Genomic DNA, 24,847 nt, shown 5'->3' on the forward strand with positions numbered 1-24,847 from the left:
AAAATAATTGGAGATTTTTCTGGCCAAACCATCATTAGGTGAATCCTTATTATTCTTAAGCATTTCTGGAGTGTTGTCAATTGGATATCTTAAAGCTCTGGATACCTAACTCAAGTAGTGACACTCTTTTATTTGCAACCTTTGTGCGGCTTTTGATCTAGATTAGATGTGTTTCATGACATGGCTAAAAGTCGTAGTTTTGGTGAATAGTTTGGATAGTTAAGTGTCATTACGCTTGATCTGTTAATTATGCCCGAATTGTGCTCGATCTGTTAATATTACCTTGTAAATTCCCCTAGTCTTATTTTTCAGGATGCGTGGTGTTTTTAAAAAGTGCTTATTTTCGATTTTCAATTTTTAAAAGCTTTTAAAGGTACTTTTTTAATTGAGTGTTTTCAAAAAGTGCTTAATTTTCCCTTTTCCGAAGTAAGATATTTTTTCTTTACTAAGTTGATTTTCTGCACGAATAATGCAAAAAAAGTTCTCATTGCATTGTTCTATTTAACGTTTTCACAATTAATTCACCCCCAATCTATTTCGGCGTACCGTCGGTCCATTGCATATGAAAACATCACTCATTTTACATGTTTGATGAAATACTTGCAGGTCTGTGTGTGCGTATACTGAGCTGGATTCAGGGGGAAATTTTTTTGCTCTCTAATGTGGCATTCGGTAAGAAATTCTCAATTTCAGGCTTCATTTTCCGTCCTCTGAAATCGAATAAAAAAATCTCTCGAATTTTTGATGATTACCAGGACCAACTAAACATTGTAAATTTTGTTTCCCTCTAATAGCGATAGAAAATGTAATTCCTCTTTTTAATTTAATCATTGGTGCCAGTGCCGCGTCTTTGTCACTGGCAAGTCAAAGATTTTTTCTGGATATGACGGTTAAAACCTTCAATGGTCAAAAACTTGCCAACCCTGATGATATTTTTTTAAGTGCTTAAAAATATTTTTTAAGTGCTTGAAAGGTGCTTATTTTTTGTTGAAAAATTTGGCTATGCACCCTGTTTTCCCTTTCATTAATTGTTTTAGGTTTGAAAAAAATTTGTTTCTAATCAAAGTTGGCATAATTTAAATCACCTGATTTTTTTAAATAAAAATTAAATGTTTGATGGTTTTTGAGTTTTTAACCCTTTGTTTTCTTATTAACCCTTCTCACTATAGCAATGCTTGAGTCATTCTCCCCAAATTTGTCAAGAAACATTAGACATCCTGCATTACCTTATCAACTACGTCAATTGCACGTTTTCAACTTTTGACCCTAAAAAGATATTGTTAGAGAGACATTGCAAGCAAACTCCAATAAACCGTCCTCCTCTCTTGGGTTACTTCCGGTAAGCAATTCTTTATTGATTTTTTTGTTTAAACTTGATTAATATTTTGTTTTTAATTTTTATTTTATATTTTATCTTCTTCATCTACACAAATTGGACTTCTATGTTTTATTCTTGATCCCAAAAAATTACTTTAATTTTGTATAAAGTCAATGATATTGTGTTTCAAATTTTTTTTATTGTATTATTCCTTTCTATCAAAATTGTCTATGTAGACTAATATTGTTGAAATATCTATCAAAATAGACTATTCACATGTAATAAGGTCAGATGGACTTAAGTGGTTATAAAATCAAGCTTTTTTAAACCCCTTTTCTCACGTAAAAATAACGAGGTGAGCTTTCGTCTCTTATTTCTCGTGCCCTTGATATTTCCGGGCTAGAGTGTTTAAAAGTAAAGAACCAAAAAGGTATAAATCTATCCATTTCTTGTGCTTGTAATTGCTTCTATTTTTTATTTTACACACAAGATGGCTGCACTAGACTATATTTAATGTAACTGGAGATATTTTTTTTTAAACTAGATGTCAGCACTATCTTAATACATGTATTTCATACTCTTAGCTCAGCTACTTATGCTTTTTGTGAATGCACATTATTTGTATGAACTTATGGAATTGTAAATTTCAAGCTAAATGAAAAACTCTTTTATGACCTTTTATTTTTGAAAATAATATAATAAGAATATAAAAAGAAGGCTCTAAAACCAAACTATTAAATTTATTTTCTTGAAAATTTTGATGCATTTTAGATTACATTGGATTTATATAAACTTAATATAAAGCATAACTTATCAATTTTGTTTGAATGTTTTCTTGTAGTTTGCAACTTTTTCTTGAATGACTTGACATATCTTTTCTTTTACCACCTTTACTATCTTTCTAGAAACTCGATCAATTCGTCTTTCGGTACTGCACTTTTTATTTCTGTGTTTAGTCCGCATGGACTAACTTCCAACATCTTATCCTTTTCTTCTCTTACTATTTGTTGCTGTTCCTTCCAATCCTCTATAAAAATATTTCTAACACTTTCCACAATGTTTTCATCAAATTGTTTCGATTTCCTTACGAAAATATGTTTTTCTTTTTATTCTATACGTCCCTTAACTTGGAGAACCAATTAGACACTTTTTTGAAAATATTTTCTTTCCAATCAATAATTACTTTCTCATTTACTTTACTAATTGGTCCCATTTCTTCAGGTACAACAGTTGGCAAGATTATTATTCTTTTGGAAGTCAACTGACTACTTTCAGAACAACTCTTGGTAACATTTCCAGACTTAGTGTCACTTAATTTACCAATATTAAGTTAACTTGACTCAGTGTCCTTCAAAGTAACTGGTCTTGCAATATAGGAATTTAGTACTTTTTGGGAGACATTTGGGGATATATTTTTATTGTCATGTTGGTGGTTACTATATTTCCAACTTCTATCATAATTCACTTTTCTATAATCCGAATCCCCATGTCTACAGTATTTCTTAAAATGTCCTATTTCACCACTATGGAAACATCCTTAGTGGTGAAATAGGACACCACTAAGGTAAGGTAAGGTAACTTCTATCACAATTCACTTTTCTATAATCCGAATCCCGATGTCTACAGTATTTCTTAAAATGTCCTATTTCACCACTATGGAAACATCCTTGTTCAGATCTAAATTTCTTCCCTATACTGGGCGAATTGGATTTCTCATTAAAATTTTGTAACTGGCAATACTTGTGGATCATACTGAAAATTGATGATGAAATTTTCTTTACAGTAATCATAATCATCATCATAAATTTCTGGCCTTTCAGCGGGAATGACTAAAGCACACAAAAACTGTAGATCAAAATTTACCCTAAATCTCTTCTCTTCGCTTTCTGTTCGAAGTGCCGTCGAATTTATGGCATCAATTTTAAACATCTAATTCTTCAATTTTACGGTCAATTCAGGAGGAAATGCAATCCGGCTCAAAGGTTTACATATTACCAGTTTTTCATAATTCCTAGATTTATATTCAGATTTCTTGTATTATCGTTCCTTACAACCATTTGTAAAAAGATCACACTTTTTCTTTTTAAATAAAAAAAAAACCATAATAGTTCTCGCACACTCTTGGCTTTAAGCTTGACACATTTCTGGAACTGATCCTGACGCTGCCACCAATTAAGTATGGCTATAACGAATCAAGCTATATTAAGAAACAGTTCTTTTTAATTAAAAAAAAAAAAACAGATTTATTTAGCAACCACACATAAATTAACAGAATTAAAGTACCCATGACGGATTCAGTGATGACCTTGCTAAAAACAAATTATTAGTATAAACCTCAAATCAGAAACTATTCTTCTGAAAAATCTACAACTTTCTGATATGCTATAAAACTCTTGTGCTTTTATTTTTAATTTATCTTGTTATATGTTTTGTTTATTTTATTCAGGCTTTTGTTAGCCAAATACTTTTTTAATATTTTTAGACTTCATAATATCCCAATTATATTTGGGGAGATTTCCATATTGTGATATGTGACAGAACAATCACGAAGTCTTCGTAACTTCTGTGCCGCAGCCCATGCGAAATTTTTTAAAAAAAAACATAGTTCCCCTTCTACTTTTTTTTATAAATAAAGAGTTTAAGCATATTTTTTGCTGGTTTGAAAAGGGCTTAAAAGGCTCTTATATTTTGTTCAAAAATTTGGCTATGCATCCTGATAATGTTTAGGATTATTATTCTAATTAATGTTCACCTTTTTGTTTTTCTATGAAATGTAATATTTGACTAACTTATTTTATCCAAATTTAAATTTTATTTCTACTTAAGTAAAGAAAATTAATTAAGGTATTAATGAAATATTGCATAAGTGACACAAAATTTTTTAGTTTGCAAAATTTTTTAGCCAAAATGTAGTTTAGAATTTTGTTGAAATTCTTGTGGAAACCTTTGAAAATTATGGAATTAAAGTTTTTAAAACTGAATGGAAACCCTGAATAAAACATTGCTCTGTAATAAAATGATTTTAATATTATAGTAGTACCTAAATTTAATAAATAAAATTGATACTTCAACAATGTTTTTTACTCCTGTCAAAAAGTTTATTTTTATTGAAAAATATTATTATGCATATATTTCGTGAATTGTGTTTTTATTTTTAAATTTCTTTTGGATAAAGAACTTAAAATTTATTTGTAGATCACCAGAGGAGGAAACCATTTGTGAGGAAAATTCAGTTACTATTAATGAAGATAGTATTGTTTCTGATAGTTCCTCTGTAAGTAATGAATTATTTTGAAAGTATAAGATCTATATGTTAAGAAATGTAAATGTATTAAACATGGTGTGTAACGTTTTTTTAAAAGTGCTTAAAGATGCTTATTTTCGTTTTTTAAAAGCCCATAAAGGTGCTTTTTTCATTAGTTTTTAAAAAGTGCTTAATTTTCCCTTTTCGAAAATGTGATTTTTTTTTCTTTACCATGTCGATTTTCGTCACGTATTATGCAAAAGTGTGCTTTTCATATTGTTCTATTCAGCATTTTCACAATTCATTCAACCAAAATCTATTTCGGTGTACCGTCAGTCCGTAGCGTATGAAAGAGCCAATAATTTTATAAGCTTGATGAAATACTTGGAGGCCGCTTGTGCGTCTACTGAGTTGGGTTCGGTGAGATTATTCAGGGTTCGTACAGACTCCTTATACTCCTTAGAAACTCCTTGGAAATAAAAAAAGTCTCCAAGGAGTACTTGGAACTACTTAGATTTCCAAATTAGTCCTTAGAAACTCCTTAGATTATTGCGTTGCATAGATGAACTTATTAAGTCCGCTGATGAATTTGCTGTCAAAATCTAATAATTTAAGAAAAATTTTAAAAGAAAAAAAAATTAAATTGCAAGAGTTAGATGGGGAAAAAAATAACTGCAAATAATTTTAATTCTACATGTTACAAGCAAACTTAATTAATGATTTACTGTGATTTTTTGTGTGTATAAAATGCCCTAGATTTTCTTATGTATTCAAATTTAAAAATATAAGATTGGTAGGTTTTTATGTTAATCTTTAACATCTATACTATGTACTTTAACAAGATTTATTAAAATATTTGAAACTGGAAAATGTATTTATGTGGGAAAGTGATAACTTTATTTATTTTTCTTGATAAAGTTTGACAATGTCAAAATTTATAACAAAAGGGTTAGAAAAAAATATCTAATGCAAAATATACATTTTTGCAAGTTCTTTATAATAACTGCTTTTTAATTTGAAAAAAAAAAACTGTCTCGTTATCTTTTACACAAAGTTTTTAAATTTTGGACTCCTTGGATACTCCTTGGATTTCTTCTTCTGATCTCTGTATGAACCCTGGATTATTGCACTCTCATGTGCAACTCTGCTGCATTTTGCAAGATATTCTCAATTTCAGACCCTCTGAAATCGAACAGAAAAATTTCTCAATCTTTTGTAATGGCTAATATAATCTATTAAGGAGTTCTTTGTCAGAAACTAGCTATTTTATCATTATCATGTAAAGCCTTAGAAAATTGTTTTGCATTTTGTTAATGTATATAGTGCTTAAAAATATTTTTGATTGCTCAAAAATTACTTAAAAGGTGCTTATTTTTTGTTGAAAGACTTGGCTACACACCCTAGTTAAGAAATGTAAATAACTTCAACACCTAACATAATAAACACCTAAATTCTTTTAAAAAAAACAATACTCATTAAAATCTCTAGCAATGAACGCTTTAATAAAATAAATCAAATACGAAAAAAAAGAAAGCATTGTTCAATAGAATAAAAAAAAAATTTAGAGGTCTTAAAAATTTTCATGCTAATTGGTTTTAGGGGCCTTGCGTTAACAACTGCTTTTCTGAGTTTTCACTTACATGAGCATTGGACCCCTCCAGCCAAGGATTTTAATATCAGGATGTATTTTCAAAAGTATTAATGTTTAACAATAAGATACCCTAGAAATTTTGTTTGATTTTTTTTTGTTGATAGCATTATTAACATTGAATTTACCTCTAGGTAGGGGTGAGAATGATTTAAATCAATTGATTAACATCAGACTATATTTTTTAATCACCTGGACATTATTTTTTATTCTTTATTGATCAAGTGACCTAATGATACTAATAATGTCAATCAATAATATTGATAAAAAATCAATGATCTTTTTTTTCTTTTAGAAAAAGTCATTGATTCAAATTTTTCAGGTGAAAAAAAAAAAACAAAGCAATTGTTTAGATAATTTCATATTTTTGTATTCTTTTTATAATCTTTTTAAAATATTTTTATAATCTTTTTAAAATAATAAAATATTTTAAAATAATAAAATCGATACCAGCTTATATGATTACTATCATATTATATTAAAAATTGCAAAAAATGTTTAAAAACAGTGCAAAGATTAGTGATAAAAATATGCATATGACTAATATTTTATGTGTTTCCTTTATATATGTATAACTCCATTGCTGGGTGGAAGGATAAAAACAGGTCTTAGGCAGGGAAAGAGAGCACTAAATTTATTTAATAATTAATAGACAGAGAACAGTTATCAAAGTGACACAAAATGCTGTGCTCCTCAATTAAAGCTAGGCGAAATCTTGCAAAGTAAATCCGTAAAATGTTTCGTTTTAGGGAATATGGGAAAACTTAGTAATTGTTATGGGTCTGTTAAATGGGTACAGGGAAAAAGTCTTTCCCACGTATTAGTTAAAGCAGTGTTTCGCAAAGTGTGTTACGCATACCACAAGAGGTACCGGAGCAGTTTAGCGGGGTATGCGTTCTCATGCGAAATATCTCGCAGCAGACGAAAATTTCAAAAATTTTTATTTTAAAACAAAGCTAGCCATGAAAATTTACTATTACATATTTTTCTATTAGCTATTTTTAGCAGAGTTAACAGTTAATAATTAGTGGTGTCAACAGCCAGTTGCGTTTTTTAACTTTTGTGCAATTTTTTTATAGTAAAAAATACATTCATTTTTTTATTAGTGGTACACAGCGTTACGAAAAATTTGGAATGGGTACACTAAAGTCATAAGTTTGGGAAACACTGAGTTGGACTGATAATAGCCAGAATTATAATTAATGCATACTTGAACTAAAAATAGATTAAAAGATAGGATGTGAATTTTAAAGTGAGATAGAGCGTTTCGTTTTGAATAATATATTAAGCAAAGGATTTTCAGAAAAGGAATAACATAGCAAGTTTAGTTGAAGCTTTTTATATTATATATATATAATTTGTTAATATAATCAGAAAATATTTGCCAAAAGAAAATTTCTTTGTCAGTTTATATGAAAAAAGTAATATTTTATTACTTAAAAGTTGCAAATGCCATAAATTTAGCTATTTTTACGATATCCTTTTATTAATTATTGCTTCACAACTTTTTATGTGTTATCTTTATAATATTTTACTAAATTGGTGCAGAAACTGTATTTGAAAAATGAATTACTTTTGTATTTTCTGATGCAAGTGAGTCAGTTGTTAATTTCATAATAAATCATAAAAATATGTAAAATAATAAATATAAATACATAATATATTTCTGTATAATTTTTAATCAATTCAAGAGTATTCAAAAGGAAAAAAGGTTAAATAATTAATAATTTCTTAAATAAAATTTTTCCCATCATTTATAAAAAAATTCCATCATTCCATCAATCATTTATAAAAAAAAATCATAATTTATAAAAAATTCCATCATTTATTAAAATTCCATCATTTATAAAAAAAAAAATAGTATGAACTAGTAAATCTTTAATTTCGAAGAGCAAAAAGCACTAATAAAACAAGTAAAAGTTAATATTTTATTGTACTAATGAAGACTGATATTCTGAGAATGAAAGCATGTTTTAAACATTTTTAAAAAATGTTTTTAAAAAATCTTATAATATGAAAATAAGACTTATGTTCCAAAGAAAGAATCCTGAGACTGATAAAAGTGTCCAACCCTCTATAAATCAAACTTCCGAAAAAAATTTCGAATAAATATTAATTAATTTTAAAACATTTTCTATCTGATACCTATTTAATGATTCAACTCTGTTTTAAATCAAAGGAATCAGATTTTACTTAAAGACAAAAAATATTTTTTAAAAACTTGACTTCAACTGTATTCATTTTTATAGCATCATCTATATATTTTTAAGTACATATTTAAAAAAAAAAAGTAGGCAGTCAGTTATTTAATATATATGTTTTCGTTTTAGAGTATATAAATTGCACAAGCAATCTGAAATTAAATATGATTTAATAAACAAGTAAGAAGGGTATCTAATGTTAATTGTATCTGTTGCAGCTTGGATATCCTCAACCTTTTATGTCGTACTTTCATAATTCCGACAATAGCTGTTCTACTGCATCAGTTGCACCTGCCTGCACAACACCTACCAAAACGTAAATATTTATTTTTCTTTTGCACCTTTTTTAGGGACCATATGATTTCTTTTTCTCCAAGAAATAATATTTAATGGCATATCCCTTACCATTCTAGCTTATCTGAAGTTGAGAACTGAAAACTTTTGTATTGCTCGATTTAAAAAGTTTGAAAGTAATAAGTGTGGAGTAAACTAAACTCTGTGGTGCAACAGCCCATAGAGGGCCAAGGCCTTCTGTGCCTTTCTTAGTTTTCTTGACCTTGAGCTCTGGGGTGCAGGAGCAGATGTTCTGGTTGAGTGATCGCAGAACCCCCAGTGTTTAGCCCCAAGCAGGCTTAGTACTAATTTTATCGACCCTCTGAAGGAACGAAAGGCTAGCTCAACCTTGCCCTGTCCGATGATCGAACCCAGGACCTGTGGGATGAGTGGAAGCACTACCACTCAGCCCAAGTCAGGGTGCGTAGCGTTTGTAAAAAGTACTTAAAGGTGCTTTTTTCAGCTGGCGTTTTTAAAACGTGCTTTTTTTTCGAAATTTTTTTTTCTCCCTTCAGTGATGTCTGGTGGATCCCTTGCATTTCACGAAAAATGGGGAGTTTGCTACGTAATCATTCATGCGGAGTTCATGTCATACCCACGTTATGACTTGTGCATGCGTGCGCACTTTAAACCGAAACCCGAGTGCTCCAATTCGAATAGAGATCCTTATGAAATGTTTTTCTTTTTAATTTATTTTAATTTTGTTCTTGTTTATTTTATTTTACTTCGAACACTTTTTTTGACGTAGGGGTACTTTTGTTCTGAGTTCAGGGTCAAGTTGAATTCACTCGGTGATGTGGGAAAGTACTGATTGTTTCGATTTACGCCCGTTTCTTTTTTTTTTAACGCTAAAACTGTTTATAAAAAGTTTTTGTTTTTCAATAATATCATTGATTGAATATGAATTTTTTGAGTGCTTAAAAATTTTTGTAAAGTGCTTGAAAAGTTTTTAAAAAGTGCTTATTTTTGATTCAAAGATTTGGCTACGCACCCTGCAAGTGTCATAAGTGTTTATTATTATTGTTTTAATTTGATGAAGGCTATAAAAGATAGAAACAGTGTTTAAACTTGGGGAAAAATTACGTTGACATTTTTAAAATAGCATACAATGAAGATAAACATCTTCAGTACAGATTAGTGAATTGGCTATGAAAAACATTACAAATTAGTGGTAAAAAGTAAATAAAATATAAAATTAGATCATACAGGGTTCCCACAATACTTGAAAGTCCTTGAATTTGGTTGGAAAAAAATTAGGGCCCTGAAAAGTCCTTGAATTCTGCCATAGGGTACTTGAAAAATACTTGATTTTTTAGTAATTAGAATACTACTAATTTTTCTTACAAAAAAGTAGTAAAAAATTTATAAATAACTTCAAAGGAAAATTATAGAAATTCTGATTGATGCAATTTTAAATGCTTGAAGTGAAAGGAGGTTAAAGAAGGTGCAAAACTTTTCTCTTCTAGATTTTTCAGACTCTGATGCTTTGAAAGATAAAATTTTTAGCAAATTTGAGGTTTTTTAGTCATAGTTTTCGCATGATCTATAGTGTTTAATTGATTTAGAAATATGTTCAATATGTTAACTCCATTATTACGACAGGTTAATATTGTTATCCTATTTGTTCTTTTAATTTATGTACGAAGAATAATTATTTTTTTATTATTTATAATCAAATTTTTACATTTAGTTTTTACTGCTAATAAATAAAATATAGTTCACAAACTGATTCTTGATTTGCGGATCGGAATTCATATAAAATGTTCTACGAATTGCGATTTAACTGAAAGTGATTAATGAATCACATATCGAATATTACTTTAAAGTGATTTTCAAATTACTCATCAGAATTCATATTAAGGTATTTTATAAATCGCACATCATGATTCACATTAGTGATTTATCAATCACGCATCATGATTTCAATTAAAGTTATTTCTGAATCATATAACATATTGAAGTAATTTCAGAATCTTGCCTCACAATTCTCATTCTAGTTGTTAACAAATCACGCATTGCGATTCACAAAAGAGAGATTTAATAATTACCACCCACAATTCTCATCAAAATAATTCAAGAATGAATCCCACATAGCTGTTCTATATAAAGCACCTTACGAATCTCAAATTGCATCATTATGATCACTATGTATCTCACATTGTGGTTTATGTCTTGTTAGTTGCGTGCGTTTTGTATCATTTGCTGTTCATATTATTCTGATTTAAGAAGCATACACCGCAATTCAATTTCAATTTACAAATCACTCATTGTAAACCGTGATTTACGCAATCTCAGAGACTTACTTCACCTTTCTTATAATTTTGATTTACATACAGTTTATCCAGATTCGTATAAATGCGATTTAAAAATTATGCTTATTGAAAATTACGTATATTCACAAAATTTTAAAAATCCTGCTTCCCATTTTATGGATATATTTTAAAGAAAATAAAGCTCGGTAAGTCTTCGTTAGTTATCTGTAAAATATTGTTCTACAATAGATTTTATTATGTTCAAAATATATTACTGATATTCTGAAGTAACAAAATAGAAAATTTGATATTAAAATTGAAACAGATATGTTAAATTGATAATTTATCTAATTCCTGTAACCTAAAATTTGATCTAACATATTTAAAAAAAAGTATTTATATTTTAATAACCGCACAATTAAATAAACTTTATCAATTATTTACTATGCTTGTTTGATAGAAACTGAATAATATGCATTATACATTCATCAGTTTCATTAATTCTAATTCACTTCATTAAATTTTTCATGAAAAGTTTGACTGATGCTAGTTTGTATTGTTGGAGGTTTTTATTTTTTTCCAATTGGAAATTTTTCTAAGTGATTTGAAACAGCAATGTGACTATTAACCATTTGTATTATTAGTTGATAAATTTAATTTAAAAAAAAATTTTGTCAAACAAGCATTGTGATTTAAAAATATACAATTTCTGCTTCTACATAATTGTTAAATCTGGTTGACATGTACTTTAGCATTTAACAATAATACCAAATAGGTCCTTGAAAAATTTGAATTTAGGTCCTGGAAAGTCATTGAATTTTTTTTTAAAAATTGAGTGGGAACCCTTTCATACAACAAAGGAAAAAAAAAGATTTGTTACATTTCAGATGATTTTAATAATTTTATACCATCCTGGTTATTTTGTATTTAAAAAATTTAGATTTGTATCAGTAACCATTGCAAATACAATTATTGTTCTGCAATTCCATTTTAAAGGCGGTCACCTTTCTATGCTTTTTGAAAAAAAATTTCTTCTAGGCATTACTAAGTTTATGCTTTTAACGTATTATTGTTTTTTCTTTTTTATAAATCTGATTTAAACTTATTTTTCATACCACTACTTGTAAATGATTCAAAAGCTTATGTAAAAAACAACTTTAATCCAACTCCCTTTTAGTAAGGCTTTTAAAATGTCGGTAAATTTGACAAAAATTCTGAAAGCTTTAGTTTTTTTAATTGTCCCCTACTCAATAAAATATTTTACAAAAAGCGTAGTAGATGGCTGCCCTGCATCTGGGTGGAAAAGATTCTGTGTATATTTTTTAATGAATAAAAAATGTAAAATTTTTCTTCACAAAATTTTCATCACATCTATTATAAATTAATAATACATTAATTTATATATAAAAAATTAATAATACATTAATAATTTGGTAAAATCCTAATTAATGGCCAGTTTCCTGTTGAATGAAAAATTTGCAAATTTCTCGCTTAATGAAGAGGCTAATCACCTGTTTAGATTACCGTAAACCGGGGCGAGTCTACCCATTTTTTCAGTTTGTCAACTTTCAAGTGGTCAAACTTTTGCAAATATTAAAGAAAAAAGGCTTTTAATAGGTGTTTCGGAATCGCTATTTATCCCTCTTTAAAGCTGTGAAATCGATTTTAGAAAATATTAACAGTTACGCTGTTACTGTATATTTTTATAGAACTGCTGACAAATCTCTCGTATGGGGCGAGTCTACCCATTCTACTAAAATGAATGTTGACATTGTAAATAATCAAATTTTACTATTAAATTGTTATTTTAGTTACTATATAGGATATTTATGAAGTAAAATTCATAACTTTATTATATATTCCATTTTTTTATTCATAAAATAACACAAATTGAGTATTTGATCGATTATCACATTTTGATCACAGTTTTGTTTTTATAATCATAAACATTACAAAATGACATTTTTTTCTGATTATTGTTGATAAAAATAAATTAAAATTAATATAAATTTACAATTAAATAATTAGTAAATAATAATAATTAAAGATCATTAACAAAATTGAAATTCAAACATTGGGAATTATGAAAAATCCTTTTCCCATTCTTTTGGGAGGTAATAATAATTTATAAGTAATAATTTATTTAACTTGCATTAAATAAAAAAAGTTAATTTTGTAATATAGAAATTTAAAAAATAGGTAAAATAAACATATTTTATATTTACATTTATATTTAACCTATAAATTTTCTTATTAATGATAAATTTATCAATGCAGAATTAAAATAATATACTCAAATTCATTTGAAATGACTTAATTTTAATATAAACAAAGTTCTAAATTATATTATTATGCTTCATTAAAACTAAATACGAATGAGTAGACTCGCCCCGCGAATTCTGGCTTTTTGTTTACAACAGCAGAACTTACATTCTTTTTGGTTTTTTTCATATAAAATTAATGTAATCTTAGTCTTAGATAAGTTTATCACTTAACCAGAGTGAAAATAGTAATAATAATAATATACTTACGGAGCACCAACTAAAAGTTTGCTGATTTTCAGTACAAATCTCTCAAAAGACGTTTGAACAGGTCGGTTAAAAAGACACCAAATAAATAAAAACGGATCAAACTACTACAGCGCCATCTTCCTTAGAGTCTGAACTAAGTCCTCCATTGGTAAAAAATTTTTTATTTGCAATTTAAAATAGTGAAAATTAAATAAAACTAAAATGGGTAGACTCGCCCCTGGATGGGTAGACTCGCCCCGGTTTACGGTATATTTTATTCAATGAATATTTTTTTTAAAAATTAATTTACAACAAATAAACTTGCTAGCTATGCATACTTCATTAGATAAATCGAAACAAAGTTAATTCCTACTGCAGATATAAAACTGATCTAATTTACATTTTCAGGAATTTTAAAGATTGCATCAAAAAGAAAGAGTCTATTAAAGAAGTCTTTGAAGATGAAAGCCATCCTGCTGTTAATGGCAAACGATCTATTTTAAGTGATATAGCAAACATAAATGTTGCACCTGTTAAGAAGATAAAAACTGCTGCCGAGACGACGAAACTCATCAAAGTGAAAGTGAACAGCAAAAAAGTCTCGAGAAAAGTTGTGAAAAAAACTAGCCTTTCTAAACAATTTAAATTAATTGCAGATCAGGGGAAAATAACCAGCTATTTTTCCGTCGTATAATTTGTTTGATGTGTTTTAAATGGTTGTATATCTGGGAAGGCTTTACGTAACATTTGAACAAAAAGTTTATACCACCAGATAAAAGAAACTTTGATATAGTCAGCCTGAAAAAAATCAGAAATTCTCTTTCTGAGTTTTTGAGGTCTCCCTAAATATTCAATTGTGTCACATAAATAGTTAATTTAATGCTATTTTTTTTAAATCATTTTTTTTTATAAAATTATTATATTGCATTTATGTTATTTCATTACTTATTATAAATGTTTGTAGCAGTATGTGTGTGGTGAATTATTAAAAATATGTATGTGATTTTCTTTAATTTTTGGTCAGCAAGAACATTTTTATTGTATATAACAATAAACGAAGCTTTGTATAAAAGACGTATATAACAATAAGAGAAGTTTTGATATAGTCAGCCTGAAAAAAATCAGAAATTCTCTTTCTGAGTTTTTGTGGTCTCCCAAAATATTCAGTTGTGTCACATAAATAATTAATTTAATGCTATTTTTTTAAATCATTTTTTTTTATAAAATAATTATATTATTTTGCATCTATGTTATTTCATTACTTATTATAAATGTTTGTAACTGTATGTGTGTGGTGAATTATTAAATATATGTATGTGATTTTCTTTATTTTTTGTTCAGCAAGAACATTTTTATTGTATATAACAATCACTAAAACATAGTAGCTAAGTTCTGATTCTTGATTAAAGAATTCCCTCATTTTCTGAATTGTATTCTTAATTTATTTTTCTTTTATGGAGTTCAGAGCTTTATGTTCCATGGGAATCGGTTATTCCTAATAAACCAAGTTAAATTTTGTTGCAGTTTTTAGCAGGGTAGACATTTAGTCCGGAAGAAACCTTCCAAGACACTGGAATTTTACAGCCAGAATGTGAAGAATTGTTAAAATATCATTTTATTATATTTCAACAATTCTTGACATAGCTTTAAAATTCCAGTGTCCTGGAAGAAATGAAATTGTTAAAATAACTATGATTATGATATTTTAACAATTCTTTATAAAATTAGGTTTTACTATACTCCTTTACATAAAACATTGAAGAATAACAGTTATTTTGATTTTGCTTCTCACTTATTTAAAAATGATTATTATTTCACTTTTTAAAAAATGATTGACTTATTTAAAAATGATTTATTATGTGTGGGGAGAGGAGTTTCAGGGATGACATTTTTCCGATTTTTAGCGGATTTCCGCCTTTTTCGCTTTTGTCTCTCGAATTTTAGACTTTTTATCAAAAACTTCGATTCTCTAAAAGTTTTTTTTTTTATATATAAATATTCCGCTTTTTCTGAAAATCTAGGCGTTAAAATAAAAAAAATATTTTTTTCCAATTTTCAAACAAACCAGGCGTTAAAATAAGCAAAAAAAAATCGAACTATGTAGCTGCCAACCCTTCCGCATTTGTAATAATTTTAGCCATTTTCTCCACTTTTACGTGCAAAAAATAGGATTTTCCGCATTTTCGTTATTCAGACGTCGCTGAATTTAAATATCAAATGTTGATTTTCTTACTTACCTGATTTGAAAGTTGTCCATTGCTATTCTTATTCATGCAATTTCAATATCGTACATTGCAATTCTTATTTACGAGGTTTAAAAATCCAATATCGCTATTTGTATTTAAGCGTTTTTAAAATCCTATGAAACGATTCGTATTTACAAGTTTTTAAAATTTTACGTAGAGATTCATATTCATGTGAGTTTAAAATCCTATGTCGTCATTCCTTTATGTGGTTGTAATATCAAACATCAATTTTTGTATTTACACGTGATTCAAAAATAAGACTTTAGATTCGTATTCACGCGATTTAGAAATTATGCATTGTGATTCGTATTTATGCAATCTAAAACTAGGCATTGTGATTTGTATTTTCACATTTTTTAAATACAATATCGAGTTTATATTCATGGGATTTCAAAATCCAAAATCGCTATTTGTATTCACGCAATTTTAAAATCCTTTATTGCATTTCTTATAAGAAGTAAGTTTTTTCCTTGAATGAGTTACTATAAAGGTGGCAGTTGTTCAATCGACGATTATTGGTATATATGGCCAGATCTCTAAAACCTTTAACTTTTAATAATAATGAAAAAAAATAGGCACACTATTTTTACACCTCCAGAATTGTTTGAAAATGTATAAAATATCAGAAAATATTCGTGAACATCGAAAATTTTGATGCCCTTATTATGTTAAATTCAATTAATTAATCCTGAGGTTACGGTTTGACAGAGTTACGATCTGGACAACCTAGAGAATAGATTGAATTCGATTAATGATTCCTGAGATTCGCCCATATAGGCATTACAACATCTTGAAACTGGATGAGAATATGTTATTTATATTTTTGCTACAAATCATGTAATAGTATTAATTTTAAAAAAATGAAATGTTAATGTATGTTCTCAGTAGTTTTGTGTGCTAAACTAGACAGTAATAATTTACTCCTTTGTGACTGAAGAAAAATATAACTTCCAGCTTTATTTTTTCAATTTGTAATTTCACTTTTTACTTAACGCTAAGTGTCGATGTAATTATTCATATATTAATAAATTAGTACACAATTAATTTTATATCAACACATAGTAATTTTTTATTTTAAATCATCTGGAATGCATTATTAAATGATTGCATGCAAATAAGATTTATTCGCGTGAAAATTCAGCTTTTTTGCCTTTTGGCCAATCTCAACCTTCACCTATGAAAACGGATGTCAACATAGAATCGAGTTAACATGTCTTATATACTAGTGAATTGCAATTTTGTAGTGGTAGACACACTTCAGCTCCGTCATCAGAATTATAGCTGTCATAGAATTCGATGATCGGGTACCACTAGTTGATTCATTGCTGTTTTGTGAGAAGACGGGAGAGCTGTGTTATGATTACCATACTTTTGAGAGCTGTATTAAGTTCACGGTCCTGGTTGCGTTGCTCCTGTGTTGCCTTTAGCAGTCGAGTGAATACGCTGTATGTGATCGAGAATGAGTAGCGTGAGCAATGTCAAAGTCTGATGTGGTCCATCCATAGAAGTAGGCGTGTTCATTTCAAGCGAGTTTCTGTCCAGGTCACCAATGTGGGGACAGGAGTTAACGACAATGTCAACCTTCATCTATGAAAAGGTACCCCAACATAGAATAGAGTTAACATGTCTTATATACTTGTGAATTAAATTGTAATTTTGTACTTGTAGACACACTACATTAAATAACTTGGAGATTAACATTATTATTTAAACTAGATTGCAATTATAAACTATTAATTTGGATTTCTTCTAAATCTTCAGAAAATATAGGGTTGAAAGAAACATTTCTTCTGGAGCCGTTTATCAATTGTGGAGGAAACTTTCCATGCCTGGTTTTCAGTGATAATTAATATAATTCATATCCTAATCTTATCTTACATTAGACCACATAAAAGTTTGAATGTGCAAAAATGACTTGAGATACAACTTCATTTCATTAAATTTTATTTTAATAAAAGAATAGAAATATATTTTCTGTTATCAACATTATTTACAGCAGTCAAACAAAATTCAATTATTACATAGTACAAAATCACAATTTTTTTTTCTAACAGCTCAAACAAAACATTTGAAAATAAAAATTGTACACTTTCCAAATTTGATGTAAAATCTTTTTAACTTCCTTGAATGTTCATAAAATTTGTTGAACTTATGAAAATATTAAGTTGGTAACTAAGTTCCTGCTTTTTTCTGTTTTTTTTTTTTTTTTTTTTTTTTTTTTTTTTTTAAGGTTTATAGTGTCAACAAATAAGAATGAGATACATTTTTTAGAGCAAAATGTTCACTTTTAAACTTGGCATCTTTCAACTATGTCATCCTCTCTATACACAACACAAATGTCACGAGTAGCTGTCCAACTTTGATTTGCAGTTTTAGAACTTAGATATAGAGTAAAGGCAAAAAGATGGTTTCTCAATACTCATTTTCCTCAATATGGCATTAAATGTTTTGAAAATTAACATAAATTAACTCTAACAAAGATAATAAAAAAAAACATGGATTCTGATAGAACTAAACACCTTTTAATTGATCGAAAACATGCCAAAACATTTAATGCCATGTAGAATGTTTAAACTTAAAAAAAATGTGAACTTACTTTCCAACTTAATATTAACAATTTTCTTTTGTGCAAAAATATTTTGTTGCAGAGGAGAAGATAATGTGGTTTTGTTGAAAAATATGAAATAAACACGTTGACTGACTTTTAATGTTATCTGTAGTGATTTAAGTGTCCACATTAGACCCACTAACGATAATTATTAAAGATGAAATCAGACACATAAATGCAACTTCTCTAAATATGGTTTTTGAAATCTTCAAACACTTATGTCGAATTAAAATATGGTTATTGCAATTTTCTAATACTTATGTCGAGTTCCATTTCGCACTGAAAAATCATAAAAATGGACAGAAAGATATTGGATTTTCTTAGATTACAGATGTAATAGATCAACACTAGACAATGCTTTTTTTTTTTTTTAAACCGGTATGTATTGTAAGGATTCATTTTTCTATTTTTTCTCTATTAAATATTGTAATGACTCAAATGTATCTTTTCTTTTAAACTAGTTAATGCATCTTCAGGAAAGGAATGTTTATTCCCTTTTTCAAATCAAGTCTGATTTGTAGTCATCTTTTTTTTAATGACATCATTATTGTAAGTACATTTTTTACCTCATTTTGTAAATTGATATTTAAGAACTTGCGTACACATTTTATTTCAAAATGTGTACATTGCTCACAAAATATTTACAGTCAATCATTTAAAGTGTTCTAAAAATTATTAAAATATTGTACGTTAGTACGTGAAAAACATAAATTTAAATCTTTGGACAAACAAGTTGTATAAGTGACTGCGAAAATTTTTATATTTGCATAATTAGTAGTGTACCTCTGGCTCAAGAACTAAAAAGGAAGAAAAATTACATTATGGGGATTCAACTCTTTGCTCAGCTAATATTAGGCTACATTAATATTCCATGGATTTTAAATTTACATCTGATACAAAAATGTAAAGTAAGGGGCCGTGTAAAAAATCATGATATTTTGTATTTGACTTCATAACCTACTTAGCACCAAATAATAGCACGTTTTAAGGTGATCATCAAGCCATTCATATCAGTGCATTGAAACCTAACAATAAGGATAAAAGTAATTCAGGGTGTGACGTTTTTAAAATTTTGAATGGGGGAGAGGAAATGAGCGCTTTTATCTAGGTATTTTTTTTTAATTTGCATAGGAAAAAATGTATTACATTAGTTTTTTTTTAAAAAAAAAATAAGACTAACTATATAGATCAATGTCTGTTCTTCATAGGAGTAGTATAAAAAAAAAGGAAAATAATCAATAAATCAGTACTGAACAAAACTGAAAGGCATATACGGACAAAATTAAAACTAAAATAATTTCAATAAATTTTTTTAATTTATTATTGTTTGTTGCTCTCTGATGGCTCTACATTATTAAACAACGTATTTTTGTAGTTCATCTCATCCCCGCGGCATTGTGCAGAAGGTTAGAGTTCATGCTGAAAGATTTTGCTTTTGAAAAGTAAAAAAAAAATTTCTTTTCAATAGAAATTTACACGTAATATTTGAATAGTGCATTTAGATAATCACTTTTTCACTGCTAAATTTACATTATAGTAAATCGATGTAATGTTTCGATTGCATTTTCGGTAGTTATTGAAATTGATTTTCACACGGTTTTTAAATTTCTCGATATATTTCAAACAATATGGAAAGTTCGAATCGTGTATTTGAGTATTCACTTTTCAAGGCAATGATTCTATCCAATTTTTGGCAGTTATTACTATTGATTTCACGATAGTTTTTAATTCCGATATTTTCTACGCAATATCATTTATTACGCATTTGAGGTGTCAGATTTGCATGATTTTGCTGTCACTTTTTTTTCTTCCCAGCAATTATTACTACGTATTTCATGATTAATACAGGGTATCTGAGCACCTGGAAAGTCATGAATTTCTGTATTGAACAAAATTTGTCATGATTTTAACTATTTTTTTAAAAAAAATAATCATGGAAAGTCATGGATTTAGGTCACCGAAAAATCTAATCTTTAAAATGGAATTCACCCCCCTCCCAATTTCATGGTTATCCGAAAATCTGAATTTGTTACAAAATCCCCACTCAGTCATATTTTATTAAAATATAAAATGTTTTTACTATGTTCTTTCAAGAAATGAAAGAAAAAACATTATTTCTAGAGCAAATTATCTTTTAAACTTCTGTGATTTCAGAATTTTTGCTATTATTTATTATTTTACCAATGTGAAATTCTTGCTGAGGCAAGCCAGTCATTGATGAATTTTTTTTAAATTCCGAAATGAGAATAGAAAAATTAGGAGTATTTCTCTCCTTTCTGATGAATGAGAAAAGTATCTTTAGAATATAATTTTGCAGAAAAAAGAAATTGTTTGCTTTTGTATTTTTCTTCAGCTATTTTATTGCTTCAACTCTTTCTTTACTCTGTTTTTTAAATTTAAAATCTATAAATATGAAGATGCAGAGTATAACAGTTTTGGTTATACCTATCATTTCAATTCATGTTATTATAATGCTTTTTTAAATTTATTGTTGTGTTTTTGTATTGTATTTTTTTCAGCTATTTTATTGCTTCAACTCTTTCTTTACTCTGTTTTTTAAATTTAAAATCTATAAATATGAAGATGCAGAGTATAACAGTTTTGGTTATACCTATCATTTCAATTCATGTTATTATAATGCTTTTTTAAATTTATTGTTGTGTTTTTGTCGGAGAAAATAGTAACTTCGTTAAGTCGTGAAAAATTCTTGAAATTAGTCATGGAAAGTAATGAATTTGAAAATCTAAAATGTAGCAGATACCCTGTTAATAATTATTTTTATTGAGATGATTATTTACAAAATGCGAAGAAGGAAATAATTTGAGCGCCCCCCCCCCTGCAACAAATTGCGAGAATATCACCCATAATATTAGAATAAAAAATATTACATGTTCAATTAAAAAAAATTATACAGTTTTTTTTATAAACACAGCGCTTTTGTTACTTTAAATTAGTAACATATTTGTTTGTTATTATTAAAAGTATATTGCAGAAAGACATTACTGCCAGAGTTTTGTCACAGATAGCTCGAAAAAATTCTGCCACAGAGATCTCATCAGAATAAAGATTAGCTATACTCAGCACCAACTGTCATGATGCTATTACTCGTTGACAACTCCTGATAGTTAAAATACATGACTATCAAGCAAGTTTTCTCCGGAGACCTATCCTTTTTGAGGGGCTGTTAAACACTTATTTTTACAGTATCAGTGCAGTTTTAATAATTAAATAAGATATCAATATAATATTTTTATCAATGGTAACAAACTGAAGCCGGAATTTTGAAAACAAATTTCTGATAAGACATTAATAAGAATTTTAAAGCATGAGTAGTGGTGGAAAAAGTTATTTTAATTCTGATTTCATTAAAATATTAATGCACTATTTTTGCTACTACTCGAAAAAATATTTTCTGAAACTGAGGAAATTCTGTTGTGAACCAATTAGCATAATACCAGTAATACATATTACCAACATTAATTTAGAGTCATATAACGATTTTTTTATTATTATGCATTGTCAATTTTTTGTACAAATTTTATTTCGATTAATACATAGCACCAATATTAATCACGTCTCATAGGCATTAATGTAATATCTTTTTTTTTACAGTTCTGCTTAAACCCTTTACTTTTTTTAATTAATCTTTATTTTTTTGATCTTTAATTTTGATGTTTAGTGCATAGTCTATATATTAATAAATTTTATTTTATTTCAGTATGCATCTATTAATTATGCACCGAAATTAATTAAGCATCATTGGAGTCAATAATAGCATGGCTATTATTTACGTTTCTCAAAAACGAATTAATACCATTTTTTAATTAATTTTGCCTTTAATACATAGCTAATTTTTTTTCACTTCAATTACCATTAATTTCAAGTTATTTACTATCATGGAAACAAGATTTAATATTATTATTATAAACAAAGTAAGCACCAGAAATATCAAGAAAACAGGAAATGTCAGGGAAAATGAGATTCAAAATTGAATTAGCTTAACAGTATAAAGAATGTAATTAATATTAATTTCCATTGCTAAAAAAGTTTTTTTTCTCTATTTTGTTCAATATACCACCATTTTATTTAGCATTACTTAGTTAATGCAATAAGAATGCCAATAATAAGAACAAGCCAAATTTAAGTTTTTGATACATAACTTATCATTTAGTAACATATAATTTCACTTAAAAACTAAGTTTTTCTCTATGTTTCAATTACATGTGAAATATATAATATTTTGCAAAGCATGACATATCAAAACAGTATGGATTTCAGAAACCGTGAACACAGTGTTTTAATTTTTATTACACCTACTTAACATTAATCTGCCAGTTGAAAAAGTTACATTTTGAATTTAGAGTAAAAAAATTTCTTCATTCATTTTATGGTTTTAAAAATTTACTTTCTTGCAATGTACATTATGTATTTGATCTTTTCTCCTGTGTACTTTAATCAACAAGAAGCCCAGTCACTAATTTATAGTCTCTCTGAATATTATTACAAGAAAATGCAATATTTTGTTCTTACTAAAAAGTACAAATTATCCACTAAAATGTCCAGTAAATCTTATGTACAATAATTTGTTTTCATGATCATCATTCTTCATCTGAGCATCTAAAAAAGAAAAGGACAATATAAAGAATGACTATAATTTAAGTCCAGTTTTCAAATGCTGTAAAAAAAATATTCATGAAGAAAGAGACTGTATAAAAAATAGTTCCAAAATTTTGGCTCTATTAAGTCAGGCTACTAGTTAAACAAAAAGAAAAGGTAATAGCGAAATGAGCTTTTTAACCCTTAATGGTATAAGGTAGCCGTATAAGTGCCATAGAGCTGTGATGGCTCAGGGGATAGAGCATTCGCTTTCCAATAAGGGTTCGAATCCCAGTGATGGCTGGTAAATATGAATTCCGCATCTGGCTTGCACACTGTGCTCTCAGTAATAGACGAATTATGACTTAAGAGTCCCCTTGCATTTAGGCTAACCGCAGGAGGTTTTTCTGGTTTTCTTCAGGTAAAAGAACCGATATCTACGAAAAAATAATGGTCTTCTATGGCGCTTAGAATAGTTAGTCTGGGTAGTCCAGAAAGTAACTTTGGTGCTTTAAATAGGTATTGAACTTAATTTTTTAATTCTGTTCGAAACCGACCAAAGGACTGATGTAAAATATCCTCAGTGGTAGACGGGTCATGGGTTAGAATCCTCTTGCCATCAGGCTAACCGCGGGAGGTTTCCGTGGTCTTCTTCACTATTTAACGCAAATACGGGTTACCTCCATTAAAAAATCTTCCACGAAGGCAAATTTCTCTCAATACTTGATGCATTCTGTATTGGGTACAAAATTGCAAGGCTACAGAGTTGAACATTAGCAGTCGTAAACCCAAAAACTTGGGTTGACTGTTTAACGACGGTTATAAAATAAAATATAAGTGACATAGCACTTTAATTTGCTGGCTCAAATACTGCACATATAAGTGCTTAAACTCATTTTATTATTTTTATCACACTTGTTGTATTAATTGCAAATAGTAATCAGTATTATAATTAATCCTTATAATCAGACCAGGTAGAATGTAAATTTGAAATATTTCATCTGTTAAGGTTTAATTGGTATAAAGTAAAAAAAAAAAAAGTAAATGATATTATCTCAAGGAACATTAAGAACTCTACCCCTTCATTTACTGCGAAACTCTGTTTGGTCACCTCGCATCATTCATAAATGCATTACATGTATTGACCTAAACTTCTGGAAGAGTTTATACAAAATCATCAAAAACTCTATTGATCTTGCAGCTATGCCATATTTTTCAAATATTTGGAAATCTTAGATTTGTTCAATTCCTGTCAATTTATATTCTTACTTTTATTTTTTTTAGTGTGAAGAAACCTCTATTGAATTACATCATCCATGTTATGTCCTTTCTGCTGTTTATCTTACTGGTGAAGGTATGCTAATGTGACACAGAGAAATATGTAGGTATTAATCAAAATTTTTTTATTTGTGACTTAACCCTCCATGTGTGGCTCTCGCGATTTGAGTGGGGTATCTGTTTTGTCCCAGACTACAGGTTATGTGAAAATTGCGGGCGAAGAATTCCACCCCGCCCCCTTGTTTCAATACTTATTCCATTTTTTCCCTGTGTAGGTTAAAAAACATCATTTGATGCTTATTTTCGCTGCTAGGTTGCACAAGAGGGTAACATAATTTTTTTTTCTTGCTTGATTTCCCCCCACGTATTTGTGAGTTTGCATGCTTTTTGTTTTTCATCCGCGCAATAAGTATTTATGAAAGATATGGATTTGCCGAATGTTGGCAGCATTATGTGTGGAAATAACAAACCAAAATATCTTGATTATGAAGATAGTAATTCAAAGTATTCCATAAATCTGGGCTTTTATTGAAATTTTTCTGTTTTATTACATGAATTTTTTCACTTATAAACCTGCCCACTGAAGTAGCGGACACTGTATTATATATTTTTT

The 24,847-nt window shown here is 28.2% G+C and overlaps 2 protein-coding genes across 9 annotated transcripts in view; one reads left to right on the forward strand and one right to left on the reverse strand.

Moving 5' to 3' along the window:
- The window catches only part of LOC107449779 (uncharacterized), a 323,223-nt gene extending 308,289 nt beyond the window's left edge, over positions 1-14,934 (forward strand). For all 7 annotated transcript variants that reach the window (XM_071183821.2, XM_016065428.4, XM_016065429.5 and 4 more), the window contains 4 exons: positions 1,170-1,339; positions 4,514-4,592; positions 8,630-8,727; positions 13,915-14,934. In XM_071183821.2, the coding sequence (XP_071039922.2) occupies positions 1,170-1,339; positions 4,514-4,592; positions 8,630-8,727; positions 13,915-14,200 (633 nt within the window). In that variant the 3' untranslated portion in view covers positions 14,201-14,934. The remainder of the gene's footprint in view (positions 1-1,169; positions 1,340-4,513; positions 4,593-8,629; positions 8,728-13,914) is intronic.
- A 7,072-nt stretch (positions 14,935-22,006) lies between these two features.
- Positions 22,007-24,847, reverse strand: part of LOC107449776 (Golgi-associated PDZ and coiled-coil motif-containing protein) — a 41,178-nt gene continuing 38,337 nt past the window's right edge. For both annotated transcript variants that reach the window (XM_016065420.5, XM_071183936.2), the window contains exon 10: positions 22,007-22,977. In XM_016065420.5, the coding sequence (XP_015920906.2) occupies positions 22,959-22,977 (19 nt within the window). In that variant the 3' untranslated portion in view covers positions 22,007-22,958. The remainder of the gene's footprint in view (positions 22,978-24,847) is intronic.

Source organism: Parasteatoda tepidariorum, chromosome 3, assembly GCF_982258835.1.
Source record: "Parasteatoda tepidariorum strain Cologne lab strain chromosome 3, Ptep-v5.0, whole genome shotgun sequence".
Classification (NCBI taxonomy): Eukaryota; Metazoa; Arthropoda; class Arachnida; order Araneae; family Theridiidae; genus Parasteatoda; species Parasteatoda tepidariorum.